Source organism: Cryptomeria japonica, chromosome 8, assembly GCF_030272615.1.
Source record: "Cryptomeria japonica chromosome 8, Sugi_1.0, whole genome shotgun sequence".
NCBI classification, from domain to species: domain Eukaryota; kingdom Viridiplantae; phylum Streptophyta; class Pinopsida; order Cupressales; family Cupressaceae; genus Cryptomeria; species Cryptomeria japonica.
In genome coordinates, this window is record NC_081412.1 from 220,390,545 (window position 1) to 220,415,292 (window position 24,748).

Consider the following 24,748-nt stretch of genomic DNA (forward strand, 5'->3'; position numbering starts at 1 on the left):
CAAGACACTCATGTGCATAGACTTCAAAGAGGAGTATAGCGATTTAATATTCCTACTCAACAGAGTGATGCGGATGCTGCAGGGAGCAATATTTGATGGATGGATGTTCTATTTCATCCAGGATTGTCTTAGATGAACGTTAGTAAATTGGTCTAAGATTATAAGTGACAACTTGGACTTTCAGCTGAGAAATGTAGAGCAGTCCAAGTCATTTGCCATGACTTCTTACCTGGTATACCTGCTTGCACGATTTGTTTCATACAGAGGATTAATATGCAAAGGTGAAGTCGGGAATGGGCAAGGACAATTCAAGAGTCATGAATGCTACCCCCAACTGAGCATGTATAGAATTGAAGACTATAAGAGAGTGAATGATGCATTCACTATGTACATCACACGGATGCTGCAAGGCGGAATCCACAGAAGATTGTCCAAGGAGGCAACAGAGTTGATAGAGAAATATGGATCGTGGTACATACAGTTTCCCACTTTCACATACCTCAGGATTCATGGGTTTCAATCTGAACCCTACAGACTTCCTAGGTATCCAACCAACAAAATGATCTTGTTGGAAGTGGTAAGACAGCTTCTAGAGCTCGATGTTATCCAGAGAGAGAAGCACAGGACAGGAATGACATTCCCTATTTCAGTTGGGAAGACATCAGAGGTTTGTTAGTCCGCCATAGCCGCCAGCACTGCGAGTGAGGAACTTGCATTCTATCGATTTGCTACATATAAGAAGAGAGAAAGATTTGATCCAAACAAGAAGGTCGGAAGGATCAGAGGAGAGAAGTTCACTCACAAAATTGACATAGAAGATTATTGGGCTAACCTGATGGACGAGCAAGCAGTGAAGAGAAGAATGTGGTCCAGAATGTCAGTGGATTTCATGAAGAAGTGTGGACTTTTCCTCATTCCTGATCAGGTATTAGATGATAGAGATCATACCCATCCACAGTATGAGAATGAAATGAAGAAGGCAATTCTATTGCCAAATTGGTCAGAGTCAGAAAATATTGACCTGAATATATTGATGAGAGAGGTCTTGAATTTCTCCCGTGCATGGGTAGATATACAGATGAACAAGTTAGTTGATATGGGTGTTCCCTTCACTTATAAAAGGATGAAGCCGGACTAGTCTATTTCCGAAGATGATCAAAGGACTGTCAGTGATGTTAGGAATCATGCAGACGAAGAGAGTCAAGCTCCCAAGAGAAGGAAGAACACGCCAGGAGAAGTTAAGGCTAGAGGGAAGAAGATTGAAGAGGTGAAGAAGAAACAAAAGACTATCATTCCTCCACCTATCATTCCTTCACCCCCTTTTAGTGTCTCATCAATCGAAGTGATTGAAGTAATAGAGCAGGACAAGGAGACTCAACAGTGTTTCAACACAGTGATACTACCGGAGAATATTCAGGAGTTCCATGCCACAGTGACATCTGCACCTCCAAATGAGAATGATGATCAGTCGGGATCCCATACTGTCCTTTTGGAAGTTAGTTTGGGAAATGAGATATATGATTTGACCAAGAATAATCTTGATGATAATGATTATGTTATCTCGGCATTGAGAGGACTTGATCGAGAAATATGTCTCGATGATGGTATGGAGATGGCCGCTATTCCTGAATGGCTGATGATAAGTATGGAGAAAAGTAAACAAATTATAGAGGTACAACCTATTGATGATATTGATGACTACCTAGCTAGGAGTGCTAAGGAGAAGGAGCCCAAAAGAGCGGATATTTTGTCGCATATAGCTAGAGATGAGACAGGAATGCGGATTGTGCAGATTGCTGTTCCTTTTGTGGGCGTGACATCAAACATTGCTACTCCTTTGGATTTCCAGATCACTTAAGTTGTCCTTGGTCGTACATCCAGAAAGCAAGAATTTCAGGAGGTTGGTGAAAACCTCAAAGCAATTGATGCAAGGTTAGATAGAGAGATTGCGGAGAAAGAAAAGTACAGAGAAGAGAACATCATATTTAGAGAGTATATTGCAGGGATAAGGCGTGAAGATCCCACCCTTATTTCCCCTATTGCAGTTGACCAGGGAATGCATTCACACTGTGAGGCAGCGAGAGGTACACTCTCGGAGGTGGAAAAATGGATTGAGAGCGCAAGAAAGCAGGCAGATGATTTCTTTACTCAGTTTGTCCATGCATATGATAGGACAACAAGACTCGTATATTTGGAGGGAGTTTGGGAAGAATTTCGGCCTATTCAAGACAAGACTATTCCACGCCTCCAGGCTTTGAAGAAGATTCCTAATTCCACCTTGGTCAGCGAGAACATTGTGCACAGCGGAGACAGCTATGATTTCCATGGCCGGTATTGTTCATTAGCTGTGAAGAAATCAACTTATGAGAATGCCCCGTCGAGTTGTATGGAGATGGAGGGATTGATTCAGGACATTCAGATGAAGATCCTTGCCTCGATTGAGGAATTGTTGGGCGTTGATGTTAGTGATGCTAGTGGTTTACACTTAGTCGAATTAAGAGACAAGATGAAATTTATGTATTTTTGCCAGTTGGACTGTTTGAAGAAGAGTCAGATAGCCGACTTGGTCTCTTTGTTGATTCATGTTCATAGTTTGCAGAAGCTCATGCCATAATGGGAGAACACTTTGGATGTTTGCTTGGATTCACTGGACGTGATTGATTTACATCAGGATACCTTGCCTAGCATTTCCATGGAGGAGTTAGATTCAGTATTGCTAGATTCTTGGAGTATGCTAGGAGAGAGAGAGATGCAGGTAGAAATCTTCTAGAAGATTCCCTATTTGATGATTATGTATCTTTTCATTGGGCCATATGTTGGTGGCACCATTTTTGATGTAAACCCTAATTAGGGCATTTATAGGGTTTTGTTGGCATGATCTCGACCGTTGATTTTGGATCAATCTTGGCCATTCATTTTGTAAGAGACTCTATATGCCTCCTTGTCTCATTTGTAAGAGAGAGTTTTTGTAGAATTGTTGGTATATGCTACAGCTATTTGAATCCTAATCATTGTTCAATTGTTGGTGATTTTGCTCTTCAAATGTTGTCTTTGCATTCATGGTTCTCAATTCCTCCAAGTTAGATTAGAATTTATTTTCATGTATGTTAGATTGAGTGAAAGATTTGTTGAATTCATTTGTGTGGAATCCTTAATCCATACCACTAGCCTCTTTCCGTTGGTAAGTGTGCCTTGTGTGGTCAACAAGAATTTAAGCAAGCTTAACTTCAACTATTACACGTCCCTTGACAAGCATCAACTTGGATGGTGTCAACGTTTGATGGTGATAGCCTGAAAGTCTTTAAGTATACCTTAGACGATTGCGCTAAGCTTGTGTCAATACTTGATTGTGAGACCTTGCCTGGTTTGATTCCACTAGATCCATTCATCATTTCCTACATTCCTAGGCTTAGAATAGATTTCCTGAACCCTATTCCTTTTACCCATTTTTTAGCCAGAAGTAAAATCCAGAGCCATATTGATAAATCTTAAGTTGTCAGCACACCAATTCCGTATCATTCATGATAATCCAAACACTTGCGTAAGTCCCCAAGTGAACACAACAATTCACATCGACCATTGAGTTACCCACTCGTCAAGACGTGACATGTAGAAACCTTGGAATCATTTTAGTTGATCTCATTCTTAGCATCTGAGGTGATTTTGTTCAAGAGAGGGTAAATTATCTTGGTAATTTATTCTGTAATGTTATGTGCCTAAAACACACATCAACAGGTACATACAATGAAGCAACTGAAGGTTAAAAGAATGTATCAGATCATAATTGATGGCTACCTTGTCATCACTCATAATGCCATCACATAATCAAGAGGAGGATATTATGATTCTCAAAAGCCAATTGTGTAGGGTATCTCCATTCTCAAAATAGGTAAGATTCATATTCATGATCTTATTTAGAAGTGTCACAGTTGTAATATGTGCACTTGGTTATGATGTTTGCAAAGAAGGAATCTAATATGAAATAGGACAAATACTATTTTCTAACCTCAAATGCAAAATAGTCAGGTTTCAAAGAAAGGTTCAAGATTTAAAAAATGGCTCCTCAATGATTTAGGGGTCATATAAACTGTGAAACAATTGCAGGTGTGTACACCCACACGAACACAATGGCATTGATCTAAATATAAATGCATGCATGCAAACATGTGCACATGCACACAAAGAATGTGTACAACATACAATATATTATTACAATATATTGTATATATTATTAATATTGCATATTGTGTATATGTAGCATGTACCTTATACAAAACATCTTGTGCAGCCAGTCAAAAGGTTTTACAGAAGTATGCTTTAGTGAGGGTTATCTAAATAGCTCTCATTTGCACAAATTGAAGTTAGTAGATAGACACCACACAGGTTGTGGAGTCTTGTAATCCGTGATGTGATATAGTTTCTGCTTGTAAGATGTTTCTTTGAAATCAAAAGATGAGACATCCAATAGTCTTTCATAACTCATTCTACTGGGAGTAGCTCCAGGGAACGGCTTACAGCTTAATTTACATTCTGTGGCCAAACTTGAAGAGTGAAGCCAGGCTAAAATTGAATAAGGAAAAAACTGAAGTAGCTACCTCAGATTCACTCATGATTTGTAAATTGAATAGGTTATACAAATAAACCAAACCCTTCAAAAGAGGCGTTTGAATATCAGGATTTTTTTTTTTGTTTCAGACTTGTCTTTATCATATAGGTAAAACATGTTTTCTCCGATGCTGCAACATCACTCTCATATTCACTCTGTAATCCCTCAAGGTCCGCATTATGTGCATTCCCTTGTACTTATTTCACCTCCACTTTCATTCTATTTAAAGGATATATTTTTGCTGTCCCTTTGTCAGGGTCAGGGTCAGGGTCAGGGTCAGGGACTAGCACCTTTATATCCTCATCTATGAGGATTTTTTTTCTATGGGTTTCTTCCATCCGTTCATCTTTTCAGCCGAATCAAACAAAGTTTCATTGTATGTCAAAAATGATGGCATGCATCCATTAGCAAGACATCATGAAAGACAATTTATATTTTGCAATTTTTATGTTGGTGTTGGAAATAAGCCACACCCGGACCGACGATGGACTGGTCCAAGAGGGGCCAGTAGCTCAGTGGTAGAGCACTCCAGCAGCGTATGGAAGGTCCTAGGTTCGAGTCCTAGCTGGTCCATGTCTCAACATGGTATCAGAGCCAGGTCCAGGCTGGGAGCCCCAAGCACACGAGAGGTGTGGCTTGAGGGGGGGTGTTGGTGTTGGAAATAAGCCACACCCGGACTGACGATGGACTGGTCCAAGAGGGGCCAGTAGCTCAGTGGTAGAGCACTCCAGCAGCGTATGGAAGGTCCTAGGTTTGAGTCCTAGCTGGTCCATGTCTCAACATGGTATCAGAGCTAGGTCCAGGCTGGGAGCCTGTTGTGACCATTTCACACATCGCCCCATTAAAATGGGGACCCCCTCTTTTTGCTCGTTTTGCCTGTTCTTTTTCTCTGCTTTTTAGGGTTTTGGTAGTTTGTCAGTTGTCTGGATTTAGGGTCAAGCCTTAGGGTTTCTGTTTTGTCGTTTTCAGGCCAAAGTCCAGTCAGTCTTGAGAGCTTTTTTTGAGCTTCCTTTCGTAGGATGCAATTTTGAATAAAGTGAATTCGCCAGAGGCTAAGTGAGTTGGTCTATTTTCAATTGGAATTTTGAATGAATTTGTCTAAGTGTTGATGATGAGATTTTGATTTTTGTCCGATTGAGTAATTTTGACCAATTTTTGAGAATTTTGATAATTGATCCCGAGTATTGGAAATGACTTGTTTTTGCCTTGTGAAGTGATTAAAATCCCAAAATCTTGATATTTTGGCCTGTAGGAGCAAAATCGCTCCTGTCCCTCAGTGAAGGAACGGAGCTTGTTTTTCAAAATCTTACTGTCTCTGCAGGATCAAGACGAATTTCAAATTAGAAGTGATAAAGGGAGGCATGATCTTTCCGTTGAATATAATTTGAAGAATTTCATGAACACGGAAATGCTCCAGGAGTAAAAATCGCTCCTGTCCCTCAATGAAGGACCGAAGCTCAAAATCAAACATTGCCTTGTCCTTGCAGGATTTGAACAATTTGACGATTTGAGGTGAACCAAGGAGATATGTTTCATCAGTTGAATATAATTTGGAAGTGCCTTCGTGAGGGAAATGGACCAAAAATGCAAAATCGCTCCTGTCCCTCAGTCAGGGACCAGGGCGAAATTCAGTGTAGCTCCCGTCCCTCTCCCAGGGACCAGAGCGAAATTCTTCATAGGGCAAAATTCAGGCAAAAGCAAGCAAGTTTTGAGTTTGAAGGCAAGAAAGGAGGGTGAAATGAACCCGTTGAATACAAATTGAAGATTACAAGACATCAATAGGAGACTCAAATTGGCCTAGGCGCTCCTGTCCCTCAGTCAGGGACCAGAGCGATTTTTGCCTTAGGACAATTTCTCGCCAAGTTTGAACAAACTCCCGGCCAAAGATGAAGGGAAGGGGACACAATGAGTCCATTGAAGATAAATTTTGAAGTTAGCAAGTTGTGATGGAGCCTAAAAGTACAAATTCGCTCCTGTCCCTCAGGCAGGGACCAGAGCGAAATTTTCAAATGAGGCCAAATTTAAGTTGCCATTCACATTTTAAATGTTTCAAAGGGAGTAAAAGACATCGTTTTGCACTTTGAAGACAATTACAAGTTAATATGATGAAGATTTTTGCACTAAAAGCCCAAGTTCGCTCCTGTCCTTCAGTCAAGGACCAGGGCGAAATTCAGTGTAGCTCCCGTCCCTCTCCTAGGGACCAGAGCGAAATCTTCATGAAGGCCTAAGTTTTGAAGGTTTATCAAGTTTCAAGTGGCCAAAAGGGATCAAAGGACCTCATTCTTCATAGTGAAAGCGATTGCAAGTTGATACAAACAAGGTTGAGCCCAGGATGCTCAAGTTCGCTCCTGTCCCTCAGTCAGGGACCAGGGCGATAATCATCATACTAGCCAATTCCTTCAAAATTCATGCCAAGTCAAGGTTATGCGAGGTTACACAGGGTCTAAGGTATCTTAAGAAGATGATATGCAAAGAAATCTAACGTCAAAGGTGATCAATTGAGCTAAGGAGACAACATCGCTCCTGTCCTTCAGTCAAGGACCAGGGCGATTTTCACAAGATCATTCATTTTCCTTCAAAATCGTGACAAGGCAAGGATACATAAGATCAAGGATATCGTTTGGAAGGCAATGAATGAGGAACAAAGGTTACAAAACGACAAATTTAGGCTAAGATACAAGGATCGCTCCTGTCCCTCACCAAGGGACCAGGGCGAAATCCATCTAAACATCTAAATGCCTTGTTAAAAACGAATAGAACAAGCATGGAACGAAAGGATAACATCATTACTTGCCATATAATGAAGATTGGTGATTAAAGAAGCAAGATCAAGGAGAAAACACCAAGATCGCTCCTGTCCCTCACCAAGGGACCAGGGCGATATCACCTCAGGAGGCATTCATTTACAAAATCAAGTCACTCAAGTTCCAAGTGCCTTGTAAACATGCCACTTTCAACATGGAGATGATGGTTTCAAACGTCAAAGGCACAAGAATCAAGATCAAAATGGTAATTCGTTCCTGTCCCTCAGTCAGGGACCAGAGCGATAATGGTTTGCATCTTTCCCCCCTCCAATTTTGGCGCTAAACATTTTTTGAATTTTTATTAAGTGCTAAAAATCGATAAATAGGAATATTCAATTGATAGCATTTAAAATTTGCGCAAAACATTTATTTAATTAATTTTTGCCTATTTAAAAATCGAATTAATTAAAAAACGATGGCATTTAATTAATTAATTATTATTTTAAATAATAAAAAATGGCGCTTGGATATTTAATTAATTAATTTTGCCTATTTAAAAATCGAAAAAATTAATTATAAAGGCAATTAATTAATTTATTATTATAAAAAATTGGAGCGCTTGGATTTATTCTATAAAAGTCGGCCCTTGTTATTTATTTAAAAATCATTTTAATTTCTTTATTTTGGCAAAGTCGGCCTAGAGGTAAATGAGAGGTGAGCGCTTATAAAAGGAGGGTGAAAATTTTCATTTTTACATTATCATTTTATCATCTTTCATATGCGATTTTGGAGAAGTGCGATTGGTATTCAAGTGGAGCGAATTTCCATTCCAAGGAAGGCGCAAACATCATCAAGGGAGTGCGAACTTGAAGTTAAAGTAAGGCGAACTTGCCAAAGACATTGAAGATCACATCAAAGACCCCTAGGGTGGCGAATTGATAAAGAGGACGTTCATTTGAAGAGGGATCATGTGAGAAGCTTCAAATTAAGTTTTGCCTAGGCGATTTTCTTCATTTTGCATTTTAGAGTTAGCTCTCAAGTGAGGTATGGCGATGTGATCCCTTGTTTTAAATTTTGAATTTTGATCGTCATTGCTTCAAATTTTGAATTTCAGTAGCTCAATCGTTATTTAGGAAATAATAACTCAAGGACTTATCATGAAGTTTCCTAAAATTAATCTAATCTATGTTATGCATTGCAATATCTAGTTACTTATTATGAAATGTTGTGTAGGTATGGCGACCCCGAAGGCGGGAGCATCCACCAGTCGTCCAGCTCTCATGAAGGAAGATCAAAAGAACGAAGAACTGGAGACCAAGATCGTGTCTAAGTGGAGCAACATTGGAGATACCAACTTGGGCAACTTCAGCACGAAGAAGTTTCGAGAGGTCCCTTACATTGGCAAGCCATCACCTGTCGCCAGGAGGATAATCGAAAGTGGCATCATTAAGGCGGCCGGCTTCCCTCCAGCAGTACAATGCCATGAGTTGATGATCGAGTGTGCTCGTCATTATGATCCTCAATCCAGAACAATCGTGTCCAAGGAAGGAAACACTTTAGCTTATCTTTCAGAAGAGGCTATAAGTGAAGCTTTCCATCTTCCAGAGCACAGAGATATGGTCTACAAGAGCATAGAAGGAGCCAGGTCAATGTACGAAGATGATCCAGATGCTTGCCTAAGCATCATTAACAAGAACTGGTTACTCAAGAGTCGTCCTCGCCTGAGCAAGATACCGAACACACCACATAGAATCGATTTCCAGGAGGAGTACAGAGATTCGATTACAATGCTCAACCGAGTCACAGGAGCTCCTCAGGCCTTCTACTTTGAGAAGTGGATGTTCTACTTCATCCAGGTGGTAGTTCAGGGTAAAGGAACAATTCATTGGGCTAGAATGATTAGCCATTGCTTGGACGTACAGTTGAGGAGACTAAAAGCTACCAAGTCCTTCCACATGAGTTCATACGTCATATATGCTTTGATTAGGAGCTTTGAGTACGCAGGACTACCTCACAGAGGAGTGATTGGAAGAGGACCCGGCGAGGTCAGAGTTTGTGATTCCTATGTTCACTTGCATCATCCGCCAGGAAACAACTACAAGTTAGTTAATGATACCTTCACGATGAACATCACAAGGACGTTGCAAGGCGAGATCCACAATAGATTATCTCAGGATGCACAGGAACTAGTAAAGAGGTACGGTGCTTGGTTTATCCAATTTTCGAAGTTTACTTATATCAGAGTTCATGGATGTCCTTCACCTCCATACATGTTGCCGAGATATCCGACAGACAGAATAGTGTTACTTGAGGTAACAAGACAGTTGGCAGCTTATGCGAAGGCTTTCAGACACAGACATGGAAATGGAGTTCCCGTACCTATCATATTGGGCAATTCAGTTGAGGTATGTCCTAATGCTTTAGCCATGGATGATGCAGAGAAGGAGTTAGCTTTGTATTCTTTTTCATTCTTTGCCTTGAGAGAAAGCTTTGATCCGCATGGATATATAGAGGAGACAGTCGGTAGGAAATTTAAGCATGAGTTTCAGATAGAAGATTTTATGATGAATCTCTTGGATGATCTTGAAGTAAAAAGAAAGATGCATTCTAGATTGCCTTTGGATTTCATCAGGAAATGCAGGATTTACAGAGTGGCCGACCAAGCTCAGGACAGTGGCAGACATCTCCAATCATCCTATGATCGAGAAAGCAAATCAGTGAGGTTAGATTGGAATGAGCCCGAGGTTGTGGATCTAGATACTTTAATGGCTCCAGTCTTGTCTTGTACTCGTAGATGGGTTGATGTGCAGCATCAGAAGTTGAGAGAGCAGGGCATAGCTATGACTTTCACCTTGGAGGAGAGACCAGCTGAAGGAGGAGCTAGTGTAAGCGAAGGCAATCCTAATCCCGGAAATACAAATGAAGGCAACCTTCGAAGTGCAAGTGAAGGCAATCTCCATCCAAGAGGCTCGAAGAGGAAAGAGAGAATCTTCCAAGAAGAAGCAAGAGGCCAACCGAGATCGTTCATCCGACACATCTTCTCAACAAGAGAAAAGGACACTTGAAGTGGAAGAGTCTATGGAGTCGATGGTTCAGAATGATAAAGAAGGACAGGTACCTCAAAAGTCACCAAGTGGATCTCTCCAAGATTATGAGCTACATGAAGACAAGAATAATGACGAAGTAACATCTCCTCCCAGAGAAGAAGAAATATTGCATAAGGAAATACAGGTCAAAGAGACAAGATCGGCCATCCCAGATTGGTTGAAGGAAAGATTAACAAAAGTGATCGTAATAGAGGACGAGGACAATGCAATTGATTTAGAGAGCCTTGTTGGACATTCCCAGGAAGTGACAGAGAAGAGGAAGGCTACCAAGATGTCCAAGATGATTAGAGATGAGACTGGATCCAGAAAATTATAGATAGCTACACCGGCGGTGGACAAGTATGAAGGTGAGATCCTAGCAGAGGAATATGATATAGAGACATTTGAGCTAGGTCCATCCACAGCCGAGCAGACACTAGATGATGCCACAGATTCCTTTGAGGCATTGAAGGACAAGCTTAGAGAAGAAATGGAGAAGAGTAGAAAGCTTGAGAGAGAGGTCGGTGCATGGAGAACATATTTCAGCCATCTCAATCAGCCTTTAGGACGTCAGGATCCAGCAAGATCACCCATACAGGCACTTCCCCTTCAATCAATTGGTGAGGCAGAGAGATTCAGGAGTATGGTCCAGCGCATGAGTACTTGGATGGACAAATCTCATACAGTTGCCGTAGAATTTGCAACAAGGATGATGAAGACTATTCATAGGGCTATTCAGGTTCTTGAGATCATCCACAACTTGATGATAACTGTAGCCGCTTTTGCTCATACCAGAGATGTTATCATTCCTGTCTTGAAAGTAATCAGACAAACATCGAGGAAGGTCTTAGCGCAGGAAAAGATTATGGATGCAGGACCTCACAGTTTACTTCAGTGGTCAACCTTACTCCAGATGAAGGAAGTTCTCTTTGAGGACATCAGTACTAGATGCAGTCATGTTGAGGAGGTGATCAACCCGATCCAGGACAGAGTATTTGAGGTACTACGTACCATTCTTGGCAGGAGGATCGAAGTTGAGACAGATGTGGATTTGCAAGAATTGGAAGATAGAATCAAGGTCATCTTTTGCAAGGACGCTAATATCACAGATGAGCAACAGGACCAGATGTTTGCTACCATGCTCCTGATTGAAAAGACTAAGGAACTTGAACCTACATGGGACGCAGCTCTTCTAGATGCATTTGATCAGGTCATCCATTTGGAAGAAAGAATGAAGAATCTTCCCGAGATTCCAATTGCTGAGATCGAAGGAATCATATCAAGATTCATTGCATATGCTAAAAAGGAGCATTGGAAAGGGAATAAGATTCTAGATGAGAGGTTGTTATAGATGACATGGCACCTTAATTGTCATTTGTCTATGTCTCCTAGATTTTTGTGCCAAATTTAATATTTGGCTATGCATTTAATATTGTTCAGTAAAAGGGGGGGCTATTTGTAATAAACCCTAATTAGGGTTTAGGTGTCATGATCTTGACCATTGATCTGCTTTTGATCTGGACCATTCATTGTAATTGAGGATGCTATTTATACCCTCATTTCATTTCATTTTGTCATTAGAAATAGCTAGAAAATCAGCATTAGAGAGAGATTAGAGTTTAGAAGCAATTTACTTTTTGTAGCAAGATTGAGCTTTGAAGAAAGAATTCAAACAATTGTTGTACATGATGGCTTTGAGATCAATGAAATATTGAAGTTATGGTGTTTTGTTGCAATTCTCTTAGTTATCTTCACGGTTGTTCATTTTCCTTGAATCATTTTTCAATCAAAGTAGTGTGTTAATTCGAAGGACAAAGTGTTGGACTTGATCTTTGGTAGGATTCGCTTTCCAAACCACTAGCTTCTTGCTGATTGTAGGAACGCCTTGCGTGGTCGACTGGAGAATACTCGAATCACTTAACCTTCAATCGTTATTGTATCTTGGATATGTACCTTCGTGGTAGTGTCTTTGATCTTTTGATGTATTGAAGAATCATTTGTTACCTTAGAAGATCGCATCAATTTCAATTGAGTTGTTATTTTATGGCAAAATTGAAATTGGTAGAATCTTGCCAAGTCTTGTTCACATGAAGTCATTCTTAGGGTTAGATTAGATTAGACCTCTCGCAAAACCCTATCCTTTTGTTATTTTTTGTAAAAGTTTGTTTAGTTCAGCAAAATCTTCGGCAACGTAAGGCCCCTTGATGACATAGCAATCACAACGACCACTGGTGCTTATCCACACGTAGAGACCCTACCAAAAAGAACATTGGAGTCATCCTAACTGATCCTTTTTGCGAATCTTCAGCAGTTAGCGACTTTATTCAAGAGAGGATAAGATGCCTTTGGGTATTTTATTCTGTGTATGATTGTGTATAAAATACATGTCAACAGAGCCCCAAGCACACGAGAGGTGTGGCTTAAGGAGGGGTGTTGGTGTTGGAAATAAGCCACACCCGGACCGACGATGGACTGGTCCAAGAGGGGCCAGTAGCTCAGTGGTAGAGCACTCCAGCAGCGTATGGAAGGTCCTAGGTTCGAGTCCTAGCTGGTCCATGTCTCAACATTTTATATCAACTTCACAATGTTCGTGCACAATGGTATCATGACCTTCTATCAACTGAACTCCATAAATGGCTTTGGGTGCGGTGTACATGCCAAATTCAGCCTACCTACAATTTTTGTATATGCTAAATTTCTTCTTAATTTAATTACCAACCACAACATTACAATTCTTACCTTTTGCCTTTTAGATGTATTCTTTGCCATTGTTCTTTACTTTGGTTATCAACCACAACATTCAACACATTAGCTTTCATTTTGCCAGCCATAATTGTTCTTTATCATACTTAAAGATTCTTCTTGGTCTTCATTGTTCAAGATGCTTCTTCTCAAGAGTAGGTTCTGATCTTGTTTGGGTTGTTTAGTATGCTTTGGTGATGCCATGGACTTTGCATTTGCTTGCACAATTTGTGCACCACCTCCATATCTTCTTTCCCCACCATTGTGAGCATGATAATGTATGATGGCCAGCTTCTTTGAGTTTGAAACATGTTCAACTGGATGACCAACCTCTTCTTGCATAATGTGTTTTTCAAGTTTTTTTATGGTTTGGCACTTGAAATGCACTTGATTCTCCCTCATGCCACGTTAATTTCCTCATTGAGTGGTTGGTTTCTACCAGTATAGATTCTTTGGCTTCCTCTTGATGAATTTTGTTGCCTTCTTGATATCATCTCATCAGCTTTCAATGCAAATTGATGAGCCTCTTGCATAGCTTGCAATTAGACCATATTCAGCTCATCTTGTATGGTCAATTTCAGCTTATTAATATAACTTGCAATTAGTGTTCCATGGGATATGTCCTCCCCCCAAAAAACTAGGCATTTCCAACAATAGGACATCTTAGGGATGGGGGGATTTGGGGGAAACGTTCCCTATCATCACCATTAAGTACCTTGGGATGTCTTTCTCAAAAGGGGACCTTTTGGGATTATCCTTAATTTTGGAGATGGTGTAGATAAAACAAATGCAGAAGCATATGGATTTCAAAGAATTGATTCATTAACAGAATGAGCAAGACGCTCATAAATAATACAAGAATATTTACAAGAATAGCAAGTTTCTAATAAGAAACTGCTGAGAAGATCGTAGACGATCTAACTAAAATAGAATATACACTATTGAGCATTAATACTAAAATAACATTATTTTAATATTCTAATACCCTCCCTTAATGCTCAATCTATTAACTACACCTATAGACCCCCTGAATTTTACAAATTTATCAGGACCAAGGGGCTTGGTGAAGATGTCTGCTGGCTGCTCCGAGGTAGGAACATACGGCAACTGGATGGATCCGTCTTCAACCAGCTGTCGAATATAGTGACAATGAGTTTCCACATGCTTGGGTCTTTCATGGAAGACTGGATTCTTGGTGAGTTTGAGCACTCCCTGACTATCACAGAACAAGGGAGTTGGACCTGCCTGGGAGACATGCATATCCGCGAGCATTCTTCGAAGCCAAACTACCTCACAAGATGCCTTAACTGCTCCCTGATACTCTGCTTCTGTCAAGGAGAGAGCCACTGCCTGCTGCTTCTTACTAGTCCATGTGACAGCACCAGATCCCAAACTAAACACATACCCTGCTGTAGATTTATGGTCATCAACCGAACCTGCCCAGTCAGAATCTGTGTAACCACTGAGTGTAGGATCAGAACTTCGAGTGTACAGAAGTCCATAATCAGGAGTACCACTCACATAATGCAGCACACGCTTCGCTGCTATCCAATGATTAGCCTTGGGAGCTGTCATGAAGCGTGAAATGTAGCTCACTGCAAAACTGATGTCAGGTCTAGTGGCAGTAAGATAGATGAGGCTGCCCACTAGTTGCCTGAACAAAGATTCATCCACAAGTGGTGAAGATGACTGAGCTGAAAGTTTGAGCCCGAGTTCCATAGGAGTAGAGGCATGTTTGCAATCTTGCATTCTGAACCTGTCCACAAGACTTCTGGCATACTTGGACTGAGAGAGAAAGATACTGTTCTCAGACTGCCAGACTTCAACTCCTAAGCAGTATTGTAGAAGTCCCAAATTTGTCATATCAAAGGTGCGGCACAAATCCTGTTTGATCCCAGTGATCAAATGTGCTGAACTGCCAGTAATGATTAAGTCATCCACATAGACAACCACAAACAGAACATCATTACTAGTATGCTTGATATACAGGTTTGCATCAGATGGACTCCACTGAAAACCATGATCTGTCAGGTACTTATCAATTTTCATGTACCAAGCCCGAGGAGCTTGTTTCAGACCATAGAGTGCTTTGACTAGTCTACAGACCTTCTGTTCTTGACCAGCAACCTTGAATCCTGGGGGTTGCGTCATGTAGACTTCTTCTTGTAAGTCACCATTCAAAAAAGAACTCTTGACGTCCATCTGATGGACTTTCCAACTGAACTGGGCTGCCAAGGCAAGAACGAGCCGTATGGTACTCATTTTGGCTGTAGGAGCAAAAGTCTCCTCGTAGTCAATGCCTTCTTTCTGTGAGAACCCACTAGCAACAAGACGAGCCTTATACTTGTCTAGGGTTCCATCAGCTTTGTATTTTACTTTGTACACCCATTTGCAGCTAATGGGCTTCTTCCCTGAAGGAAGATCAGAAAGGGCCCAAGTGTGATTCTTCTGAAGACTCTGGAACTCAGTTTCCATAACCTGTTCCCACTCAGGTATACCTTTAGCCTCTGAGTATGTCTGAGGCTCAAAAACACTGTGTATGTTAGCCATGAGAGCAAAATTGACTGTATGCTGCTGTTTGCTCTTATTACGGGAGGTTCTACCCTCAATGAGCTCAGTATCCCTGAGATCACCAATGGTCTTGGCCCACCATTTAGGCCGGAAAGTAGACGTGCTAACATCTGGAGGAGCTGGAAGAGGCTCAGGATCAGGGACAGGAGCAGCAGGAGGAGGATTATTCTCCGGAGGGAACTCAGGTAGTGCATCATCGAAAATAGATTCTGCATCATCCCTCCCATCAGGCGAACCTAATGGAATAAGAACACTGTGAGGCTAATCCTCAGAACTCTGCTCAGAAGAAGGGGACTGAAAGAATCCTCTGTCTTCATCAAATACAACATCACGACTGAAGATAAGACGTTCAGTGTCTATATCTATCAGTCTGTAGGCCTTATGGTGATCACTGTAACCTGTCATCATGAGTTTCTGACTTTTGGAATCCAACTTGGAGCGCTTAGCATCTGGAATCCAAACATAGGCAACAGAGCCAAAAACCTTCAGGTGGCTGATCTTAGGCTTCCGACCAGACCAAACCTCTTCTGGAGTCTTCCCCTTAACAGCCTGAGTAGGAGAACGGTTAAGGAGGTAGACAGCAGTAAACACTGCTTCAGCCCAATACTTATTCGGAACACTCCTGTGTTGTAACATAGAGCGAGCCATCTCAACAACCGTACGATTGCGACGCTCGACAACACTGTTTTGCTGAGGAGTGTAGGGTGTAGTCAATTGGCGTTTGATGCCATGGGTATCACAAAAGTTGGAGAATGCAGAAGAACAAAATTCCCCCTCGTTATCTGTCCTAAGAGTAATGATGCTATGTCTAGACTCTTTTTCAACAAAGAACTTAAACTTCTGAAAGATACTAAATACATCGGATTTATGTTTAAGAAAGTACACCCACATCTTTCTACTAAAATCATCTACAATAAGCAAAAAGTATTTGCAACCAGTAACAGAAGATGTATTCATAGGACCACAAATATCAGCATGAAGTAATTGAAGTACCTTAGATGCGCGCCAAGACTTTCCATGTGGGAATGAAGTCCGATGCTGTTTGCCAGCTTGACAGGCTCCACATACTCCAAGATGCTGAGTCTGAATATCAGGTAACCCTGAAACAAGTCCCTCCCGAGATAGCTGAGAGAGATACTGAATGTTGAGATGTCCATATCTCTGATGCCACAAAGTGCTGAGAGGAGAAACACGAGCTGCCAGAGCCACTTCAGGAGAATCACCAGTGTCAAGAAGCCTATATAGGCCATGATCCTCTAGACCAACAGCAACAGTAAGACGAGTCTCCCGATCAATGATGGAACACTTGTGAGCACTGAACACCACATCTAGCTGAGGAGAATTCCTCATAACCTGGCTGACAGAGAGCAGATTAAGTTCCATTCCAGGAACATAGTACACATTCAGAAAAAGGAGAGTCCTGCCACCAGACTGTATCTGAACAGTGCCTCTGCCAACAACTGTATACTCCTCACCTCTGCCAAATACAACGGAATCACTGAAAGGTGAGAAGTCTGTAAACCAGTCACACCGATGAGAAAAGTGATGTGATACACCAGAGTCGATGTACCAAGCAAAAGACCTGGCATGATCTGAAGACCTCTTAGCCATAAAGGCATAAAAGGCAGACTCCTTCTGCTCGGAATGTTCAACAACATGTGCCTTCTGGTGTGACCCTCCCTGCTTCTTTTGTTCAGAAGCGAGCCTCTGACGGCAATCTTTCTTCATATGGCCGTACTTGTGACAGTAATTGCACTGCACATTCTTCTTCTTAGCTCCATCCTGTGTCTGAGAAGAGCCTTTCTGTTGAGAAGACTGAGAGGACTGAAATTTGCCTTTATCCTTGTGAAAGGATTGGGCTGTGAAAGCATTTTCCGAGGAGGCTGATGTAGTACCACTACCAAATTGTTGTTTCCAACGATCCTGCTGTAGAAGTTTGGTGCACAATTTTGAAAACTTCAGATCAACATTAGTGGAAGTAATATTGAGGGTCTCAATGAAGTGTTCATACGATTTCGGAAGACTTTTCAGAGTGATTACTACCATGTCTTCTTCCTCCATAGTCCGACCAATAGCTTCGAGCTGATCTCGAATGTCCTTAATCCTCGTGAGGTGTTCCTGTAAGGACATACGTTTGTCCATCATAATGGAGAACAGCTGATTCTTTAGAAAGAATGCTCGGCTCTTGTCGGATGTCTCATGCAATTCCTTCAGATTCTTCCAGATGTCGGAAGCTGTCTTGCCGGAAGGAATCTGCGGTAACTGATCATCAGTCACTGAGAGTTTGAGAAGCATAACTGCCTCCCGATTGCGTTCATCAAACTTATCTTGATCTGCACCAGGTGTACCAGGACTGAGCTCTTTTCCCAAAACAAGCTGGTCAAGACGCCTATATTAAAAAATGGTCAACATACGTTGTTTCCAGATGTTGTAATTGTGGCCATTAAAGCGTTGACTGCCTTCTAACATCAGATTGGTGAGAGAAGCCATTTGCACGTTTCCCAATGTACTGAAAGGTGAGAAAACCCAGAAGGAATCTGAAAACCAAATTCAAATCCGTTGGCTCGAAAATCGAGGCACGGAAAATGATGCACCCAGAAAAATCGGGCAACTACCCAGATTAGGTTTCGAAAAACCCACCATGAATCTGCAAGAAAAATTTATTTTCGATAAAAACTTGAAGGTAAACACCTTAATCGAAAAAACAGAGGGTCGTGGAAGGCATGATTTGCTCAGAAAAAAATTGCGTCGCATTTGCAGATCGCGTCGTGTCGCCGAGGGTGCAGGTTGCGACGCCTTTGCAGGTCGCGACGCATCGCCGAGGGTGCAGGTTGCGACGCCGAGGGTTGCAGGTTGCGACGTCGAGGGTGCAGGTCGCGGACACACAAAGGTCGCAGACACATGAAGGTTGCGGACAGACGGAGCACCGGTCACGACGACTCTGCAAGTCGCGCACCACCACGAACACCGCCGAACACAGGTTGCGACGACTCTGCAGGTCGTGCACCAACCACGAACGCCGCCGAACACAGGACGCAAAAAAAACCGACTGTACAAACCCGCGAGGTAGTCACAGGAGCTAGGAAACTGAAAAACCTTAGACGGATTTTTAAAAACCAGAAATAATTTCGAAAATTTCCACTAATTGGAGATTAGAATTAAAAAATTTTTCGAAAAAATTTCTCCTATAGCTCTGATACCATAAAACAAATGCAGAAGCATATGGATTTCAAAGAATTGATTCATTAACAGAATGAGCAAGGCGCTCATAAATAATACAAGAATATTTACAAGAATAGCAAGTTTCTAATAAGAAACTGCTGAGAAGATCGTAGATGATCTAACTAAAATAGAATATACACTATTGAGCATTAATACTAAAATAACATTATTTTAATATTCTAATAGTAGAGATGTTGGGATGTCTTTGTGGAGTCTCTAGCATCTCTCAACTGCACTCGAGAAATGTAGGTATCCCCAAGCCAATTGAGAGAAAAAGTGCATTAAAAAAATCAATTTGTTTTGGATCCTCATGCCAATAACTCTACTACTAATGGTTCATGGGTCTCACCCACACCCTCAGTAGTTACAAAATACATATAAATAGACATTGAAGGCTCACTCCAAATCACTCTCAAGTTTCAAGAGTAAAGTTGTAAGTTTGTAACAGCGAGTTGCAAGCTTGCAAGAGTGATAAAGATTGTAAGTGAGATCATTAGTAAGAGCAAGTGTGAAGTTTTTATCAATCAACCATTTATTCATTTTTCAAACTTCAAGGTAAGCTTTGTCCCGTCATGATAGTTTAAAGGTTTTTTTAATGTTTTTTTGGTTGTTTTTGATTTTCTAATTTTGGGGTTTACATTGAAGTTTCAAAAATGAAAATTTTAATTCAGAGCAGCAGCATTTAAGTGTTGAAATCTATTTATTTAAATATTTGTAATTTTGTTTTTGCAAATATACATAAATATTTGATTAAAATTAAAATTTGCAAGTCAAATTAGGATTTCCGATTTTGTCTTTTGTGTGTTATCTACTTTTGTGCTTTGATAAAAAGTCACCTTTAAGACAATTTGCAACCAAATTGCAAGAAAAACTTAGGGCAATGGGGGGCACTAGGCTATGGAGTTGTCATTTCTGTCAAGGCAGCATTCCAAGAGTTAATGCACAGCCTTTTTTTACATCACAGGCAAAGGTGTAGGAGTTTATTAGGGATTGCTACGTGAAAAATAATTGAAATAAATAGATTGTGGGGTTATGATGATGACTAGAGTCTTATACTTGCTACTTTGGTATTGAGGGCTCCTACTTCTATTAGTACTAGGGATTGCCCTAGATACATGAGTTTCAGCTTGTTCTTCTACTTTTCCATTTGGTTCAAGGGCAACATATTTATTGTTTTTCTTATCTAGTGAGTTGCCCTCTTTGATTGCATTATCGTGAAGAAAGGAGCCTCATCTTGTACTCTTGTAGACTTTTGAATCATCTAGAATTGTGTCTCTAAGGCCTTTGTTTAGTGTTGTCCTCTCTATTCATGTAGCAAGGTCCATCATGACCTCATCAACCTTAGATGCATCATAAAAGTAAAATTTTGGGTTTCAATAGTTCTCCATGGCATGAATTGGTTGGTGGAGATGGTTTGTCCATTTACAATCAATGATGTGCCAATTGACTTCATATTTTCTTTTGTTCGAACCATAATAATGCAACTGGCTTCCTTCGCTCTGTCCATGGATTCATATAGATAAACCCATCGACATATTATTCCCACTAATTAAACATAGAACCTGGAGCAAAGGCTGTCACCAAACAATGAAAATAAAAATAAAAATCAATAGAAAATAATATATAACCCTTTGACATTTTATCTCCAATAACCAAACACAGAACTTGAGCAAAGGCTATGTGACCAGAACTTGAGCAAAGGCTATGTGACCTAAAAATGAAAATGAACATTAAAATCAATAGAAAATTTACCAATAAAGAATTAAAAAACGGCAAATACAGTTTTTTTAGAACTTTAAGTTTGCTACTTACCTAGAGTATCTGCTTTGCACTCTTGAACACCTCATCAAAAACTGCCCTCACAACTCTCTCCTTGTGGCCATTTGGAATAATGTAATGTCCCCACCTTGAAATAGAATTTAATAATAAATGATAATAATAAAATTAAACCATTAAAAATTAAATTAAAATATAAAATAATATAATTAAATATGATTAATTAAAAATTAATTAAGTTAATGAAAAGTCAAAAAACATGAAAGGAAAAGTTGCGACTCCTTCAACAATGAGACATAAAAGGGAGAAGAGAACCTCATTTGAGAGGGGGGATAATTTGGAAATGAGAAGTGCAGATCTGATTATGAAAGGCTGTGTCCCTTTCAAAGGATAGAAATAATGAAGAGTTGCACTCTTTCCAAGGGTGCTAATGGTGAAAGGGTATGTCTCTTGCCAAAGGGCATACATGATGAAGAGGTGTGACCTCTCCCTCAAATTGAGAGATATAAAGGGAAGGAATCAAAAGCATCTAGTGACATCACCATTGACCAGATCAGATCAGAATTGTTATCAAGTTACAGGCAGTAACATTTGTGTTCTTGGTGGCATGCATGGGGATGTGCTTAATATGTATGCTTAGTATATGAAGCCTGATAAAGTTGTTATGCAGAATATAGTAATAATATTCTTATAAACTGCAATGCGTATGACAGTCATACTTAATATCATATATATCCATAATACATGAGAAGTTAGTGTACTTATAGTCTAAATCATATTATTACTGTCAGTATTTAAGAAGATGGGGATGAGATGTTCCAAAGAGGGGCAGTCTAAATCCAAGAAATAGGTTAAGTCCCAAGATAGGGTGGGGATCAGCGACCTATAAGCCTTGAGGGTATAGACCCAAGATAGGTAAGGGCTTGGATCTGTAAACTTTGAGGGAACCTATTGTAGTTGGTCTCTAAGCGCTTCCTTCTCCCTTAAAACTGAAGTTTCTCTACAGCTACATATTTGGCTATCTGAAAATCTGGGCAACAGCTTCCACACCGACCTCCTGGGTTGCTCTCCTTCTATAGATTGCACAAAGTCTTAGCATTCTTGACTTCTTGGGAGACTTCTATACACTTCAAGAACACCAATGTGCCACTCAAAGGCACCGAATTTTTCTTTGGGTTTTATTCTTACTATATGCATCCCAATATGGGTTGTTTGCAACATTAAATGGTAAATTGTTGTAGGATCAATAGTTTGCATCATCATTGTCTTAATGTGTTTCTCTTGGTTCCAAGGAGTAGCTTAAAGTGAAGGTTGTGTCTTTGGAACATTATGAGGAACAATGGTCACGTGAGCAGTTTAGATTGATTAAATTCTTCTCAATGCGAGTGGAGGGATGTTGTATCCTTGGGTCAAGAAGAGAATCACCAAATTATTTAAGGGTGGCTGTGGAACTCACCGTCAATGCGATTGTTTCCCTTGCCCTCTTCCTTTCACTTTTCATCTCCGTATATATAGAAAGTGGGGCATTCATTCTCTTTTTGACTTTTTCCTCCACTTGGCCATGCAACTAAACATCCCAGCCAGCAATTCAAGCAAGGTGGTATTTGAATTGATTGATATCTGTTCTCATATTAAACCTGCAATGATGGCATGTCACTTTGCTCTTGACCACAGCTACTGTACCATGCTTCTATGGAGGGTCCTTTCTGTTGACACCTTTCATTGCACATTGTAGATTCTACACAATAAAAAAAAAAGAAAAAAAATTCTGCAGCGTAACAAGAGGGTTTTAATTCTTTTGAGTTTGAAATTTGGAACATGAAAGAAGAAAAAAAGAATAGAAAACAAAACAAATACCTTTACCAATGAAGTCCAATTGTTGATAAATCCTTTAAATCACACTCTTAAGTCAACACTGAATTCGAACTGCTGAGATTTCTATTGTTGGGGATGAAATGATGAAAAAGGAAAACAACCAGGGTTTTATCAACTTGCGGTGCAGAGACACAGAGTCTGAACAATTTCTTGTGGAAACACTTAATGAATAACTTCTGAAAAACTCGAGTTCTGCAGGTTTTGGCTTGTGAGTTACCTGGCCTGCATATTTACTCATGAGTTACTTGGCCTTGAGATTTACCTGTGGGTTTTGAGAGAACTGGTGAGTTTGCAAACTAGGCTTTTACAGCAATAGCAATACTGCTGCGTAATAACTTCCAATCCTAGCCATGATTACAGTGTTCGAATGCTGCCTGAAACTGCCCTGCCTTCTTCTTTATGGCATCCTCAGAAGCCTTCATTCCTGCTTAAGATGACCTTTGTTCAAAGATTACTCACTTTACTCTGCCTTTTTGTACCAGAAAATAACATTCTTTCTGGTTGATGCAGGATTGTATTATCCCCAGGACGATCCTGCATCACATTATTATTTAATTACCAAATTGGATTCCACTTCTTAACCTGAGTGGGTCAGGTTAAGGTTTTACATGTCATCTTATTGGTTATCTGTCATATTTTACCTTGTAATCTGCTTGTAGAAAACACCTAGCTCTGGTTCTAGTCTTGAACAAAATGTATGGATATAAGTAGCTTTCTTTGTACCTGGACGACCTCTTAATAACTTAAAATGTATGCAGAACTTAGTTATTTTTTCCTGTACTTATGGTGCCAGTATGCTTCTATTGATGTTTGAACACTGCATTTTAGTTTGAGGGTATATTGTTGTGGTTATTTTTTCTTTACTTGCTTTAGGATCATAAATATACACTATAGCATAAGTAATAAAGTACACCTAGATTTCTAGGTGCGTATTAATGTCTACTGCTGATTAATAATAATAATAACAATTAATTGGATTGTGTAGGAGGCATGCTGTTTTTTCATTTAGCACATAGTTAAATTAGTATGATCTTCAGAACTAGGAGTACAAGAAGAAAAATAATTGTCTTCTTTCCTGTCACAGTGTCTTGAAGAAATAAAGAACAGGAAGAAGATTTGTTTCATTGCATTTGCAGCGAAGGTGTCTCTTATGAGGAGTTGATTTTAGTCTGACATGTGTCTGCTCTGATGCTGCTGGCAAATCTTTCAGAGAACTGATTGGCTTGTTGTCTACAGTTTCCCTATATTTGTGCATTTTGTTAATCTTCACATTCATGGCATTTGTTCAATGCTTTCTTCTATTGTGTTATAATGGTTTTATTGTTAATGTCATTATTATCTTTGTATAGAACAGCATTGGAGACAGATATTCATTGCTCGAGTGTTTCTAATTAGTAATTTGTTTTTTTGGTGTGTGGGATACTTGATTATTCTATTCCATTCTTTCAATTTGAAATATGAGATCATCATGAGATAATTTTCTTTTAATTTTTTTGTTCTTTCAATTAGCTAAATACTGACATATTGCTGTAGATATAATATAATTATATGCAAATTACCTCTTAATGTTTTGAAGTTAATATGATGGATAAGATGTTCCTTCCTGCCACTGGTGCATGCTTTGACTGATGATTACCAAATTTTTTAATGCTGGTTTTATTGTTGATCTCATACCATCTTCCAGTTTTGGTTGTGATTATAAGCTTATGTAAGGAGCTCTTCCTCTTAGTGTTAGTATGGTTTTTTGCCACTAGGAATTATGGATCCAAGACCACACGTCACCATTATTCTTGTATGGGCCACAATTTAGTTCAAATTTTTTTTTTTTTTTGAGGTATAAGATATATCAGGTTGATTTTTCTATATAATCGACAATTTTTATTTTGTACCTTAGAGGAAGTCTGCATGGATGCTTGTACAATCTAGACAATCTAGGATTCAACTTTTGATTTATTGGGTTGATGTCTTATTGGCAAAATATTATTTGTTGTTTATACCTAATTTTCGCTTCCCTAGCATTAGATTGCTTACAGATTCAAAACGATTGTTGAATTCTGGTTCCTTTAGGCTGGGTTTTCTTTGATTGCGCATGATTCCATTTGGGAGCGCTAAGAATTTTATTTTGT

General features: G+C 39.9%; 1 protein-coding gene across 1 annotated transcript in view; it reads left to right on the forward strand.

Moving 5' to 3' along the window:
* The window catches only part of LOC131046244 (syntaxin-71), a 69,286-nt gene extending 45,176 nt beyond the window's left edge, over positions 1-24,110 (forward strand). Inside the window, exon 9 of the mRNA XM_057979929.2 lies at positions 23,707-24,110. Coding sequence (XP_057835912.1) covers positions 23,707-23,722 — 16 coding nt within the window. The 3' untranslated portion in view covers positions 23,723-24,110. The remainder of the gene's footprint in view (positions 1-23,706) is intronic.
* The last annotated feature ends 638 nt before the right edge of the window (positions 24,111-24,748 follow it).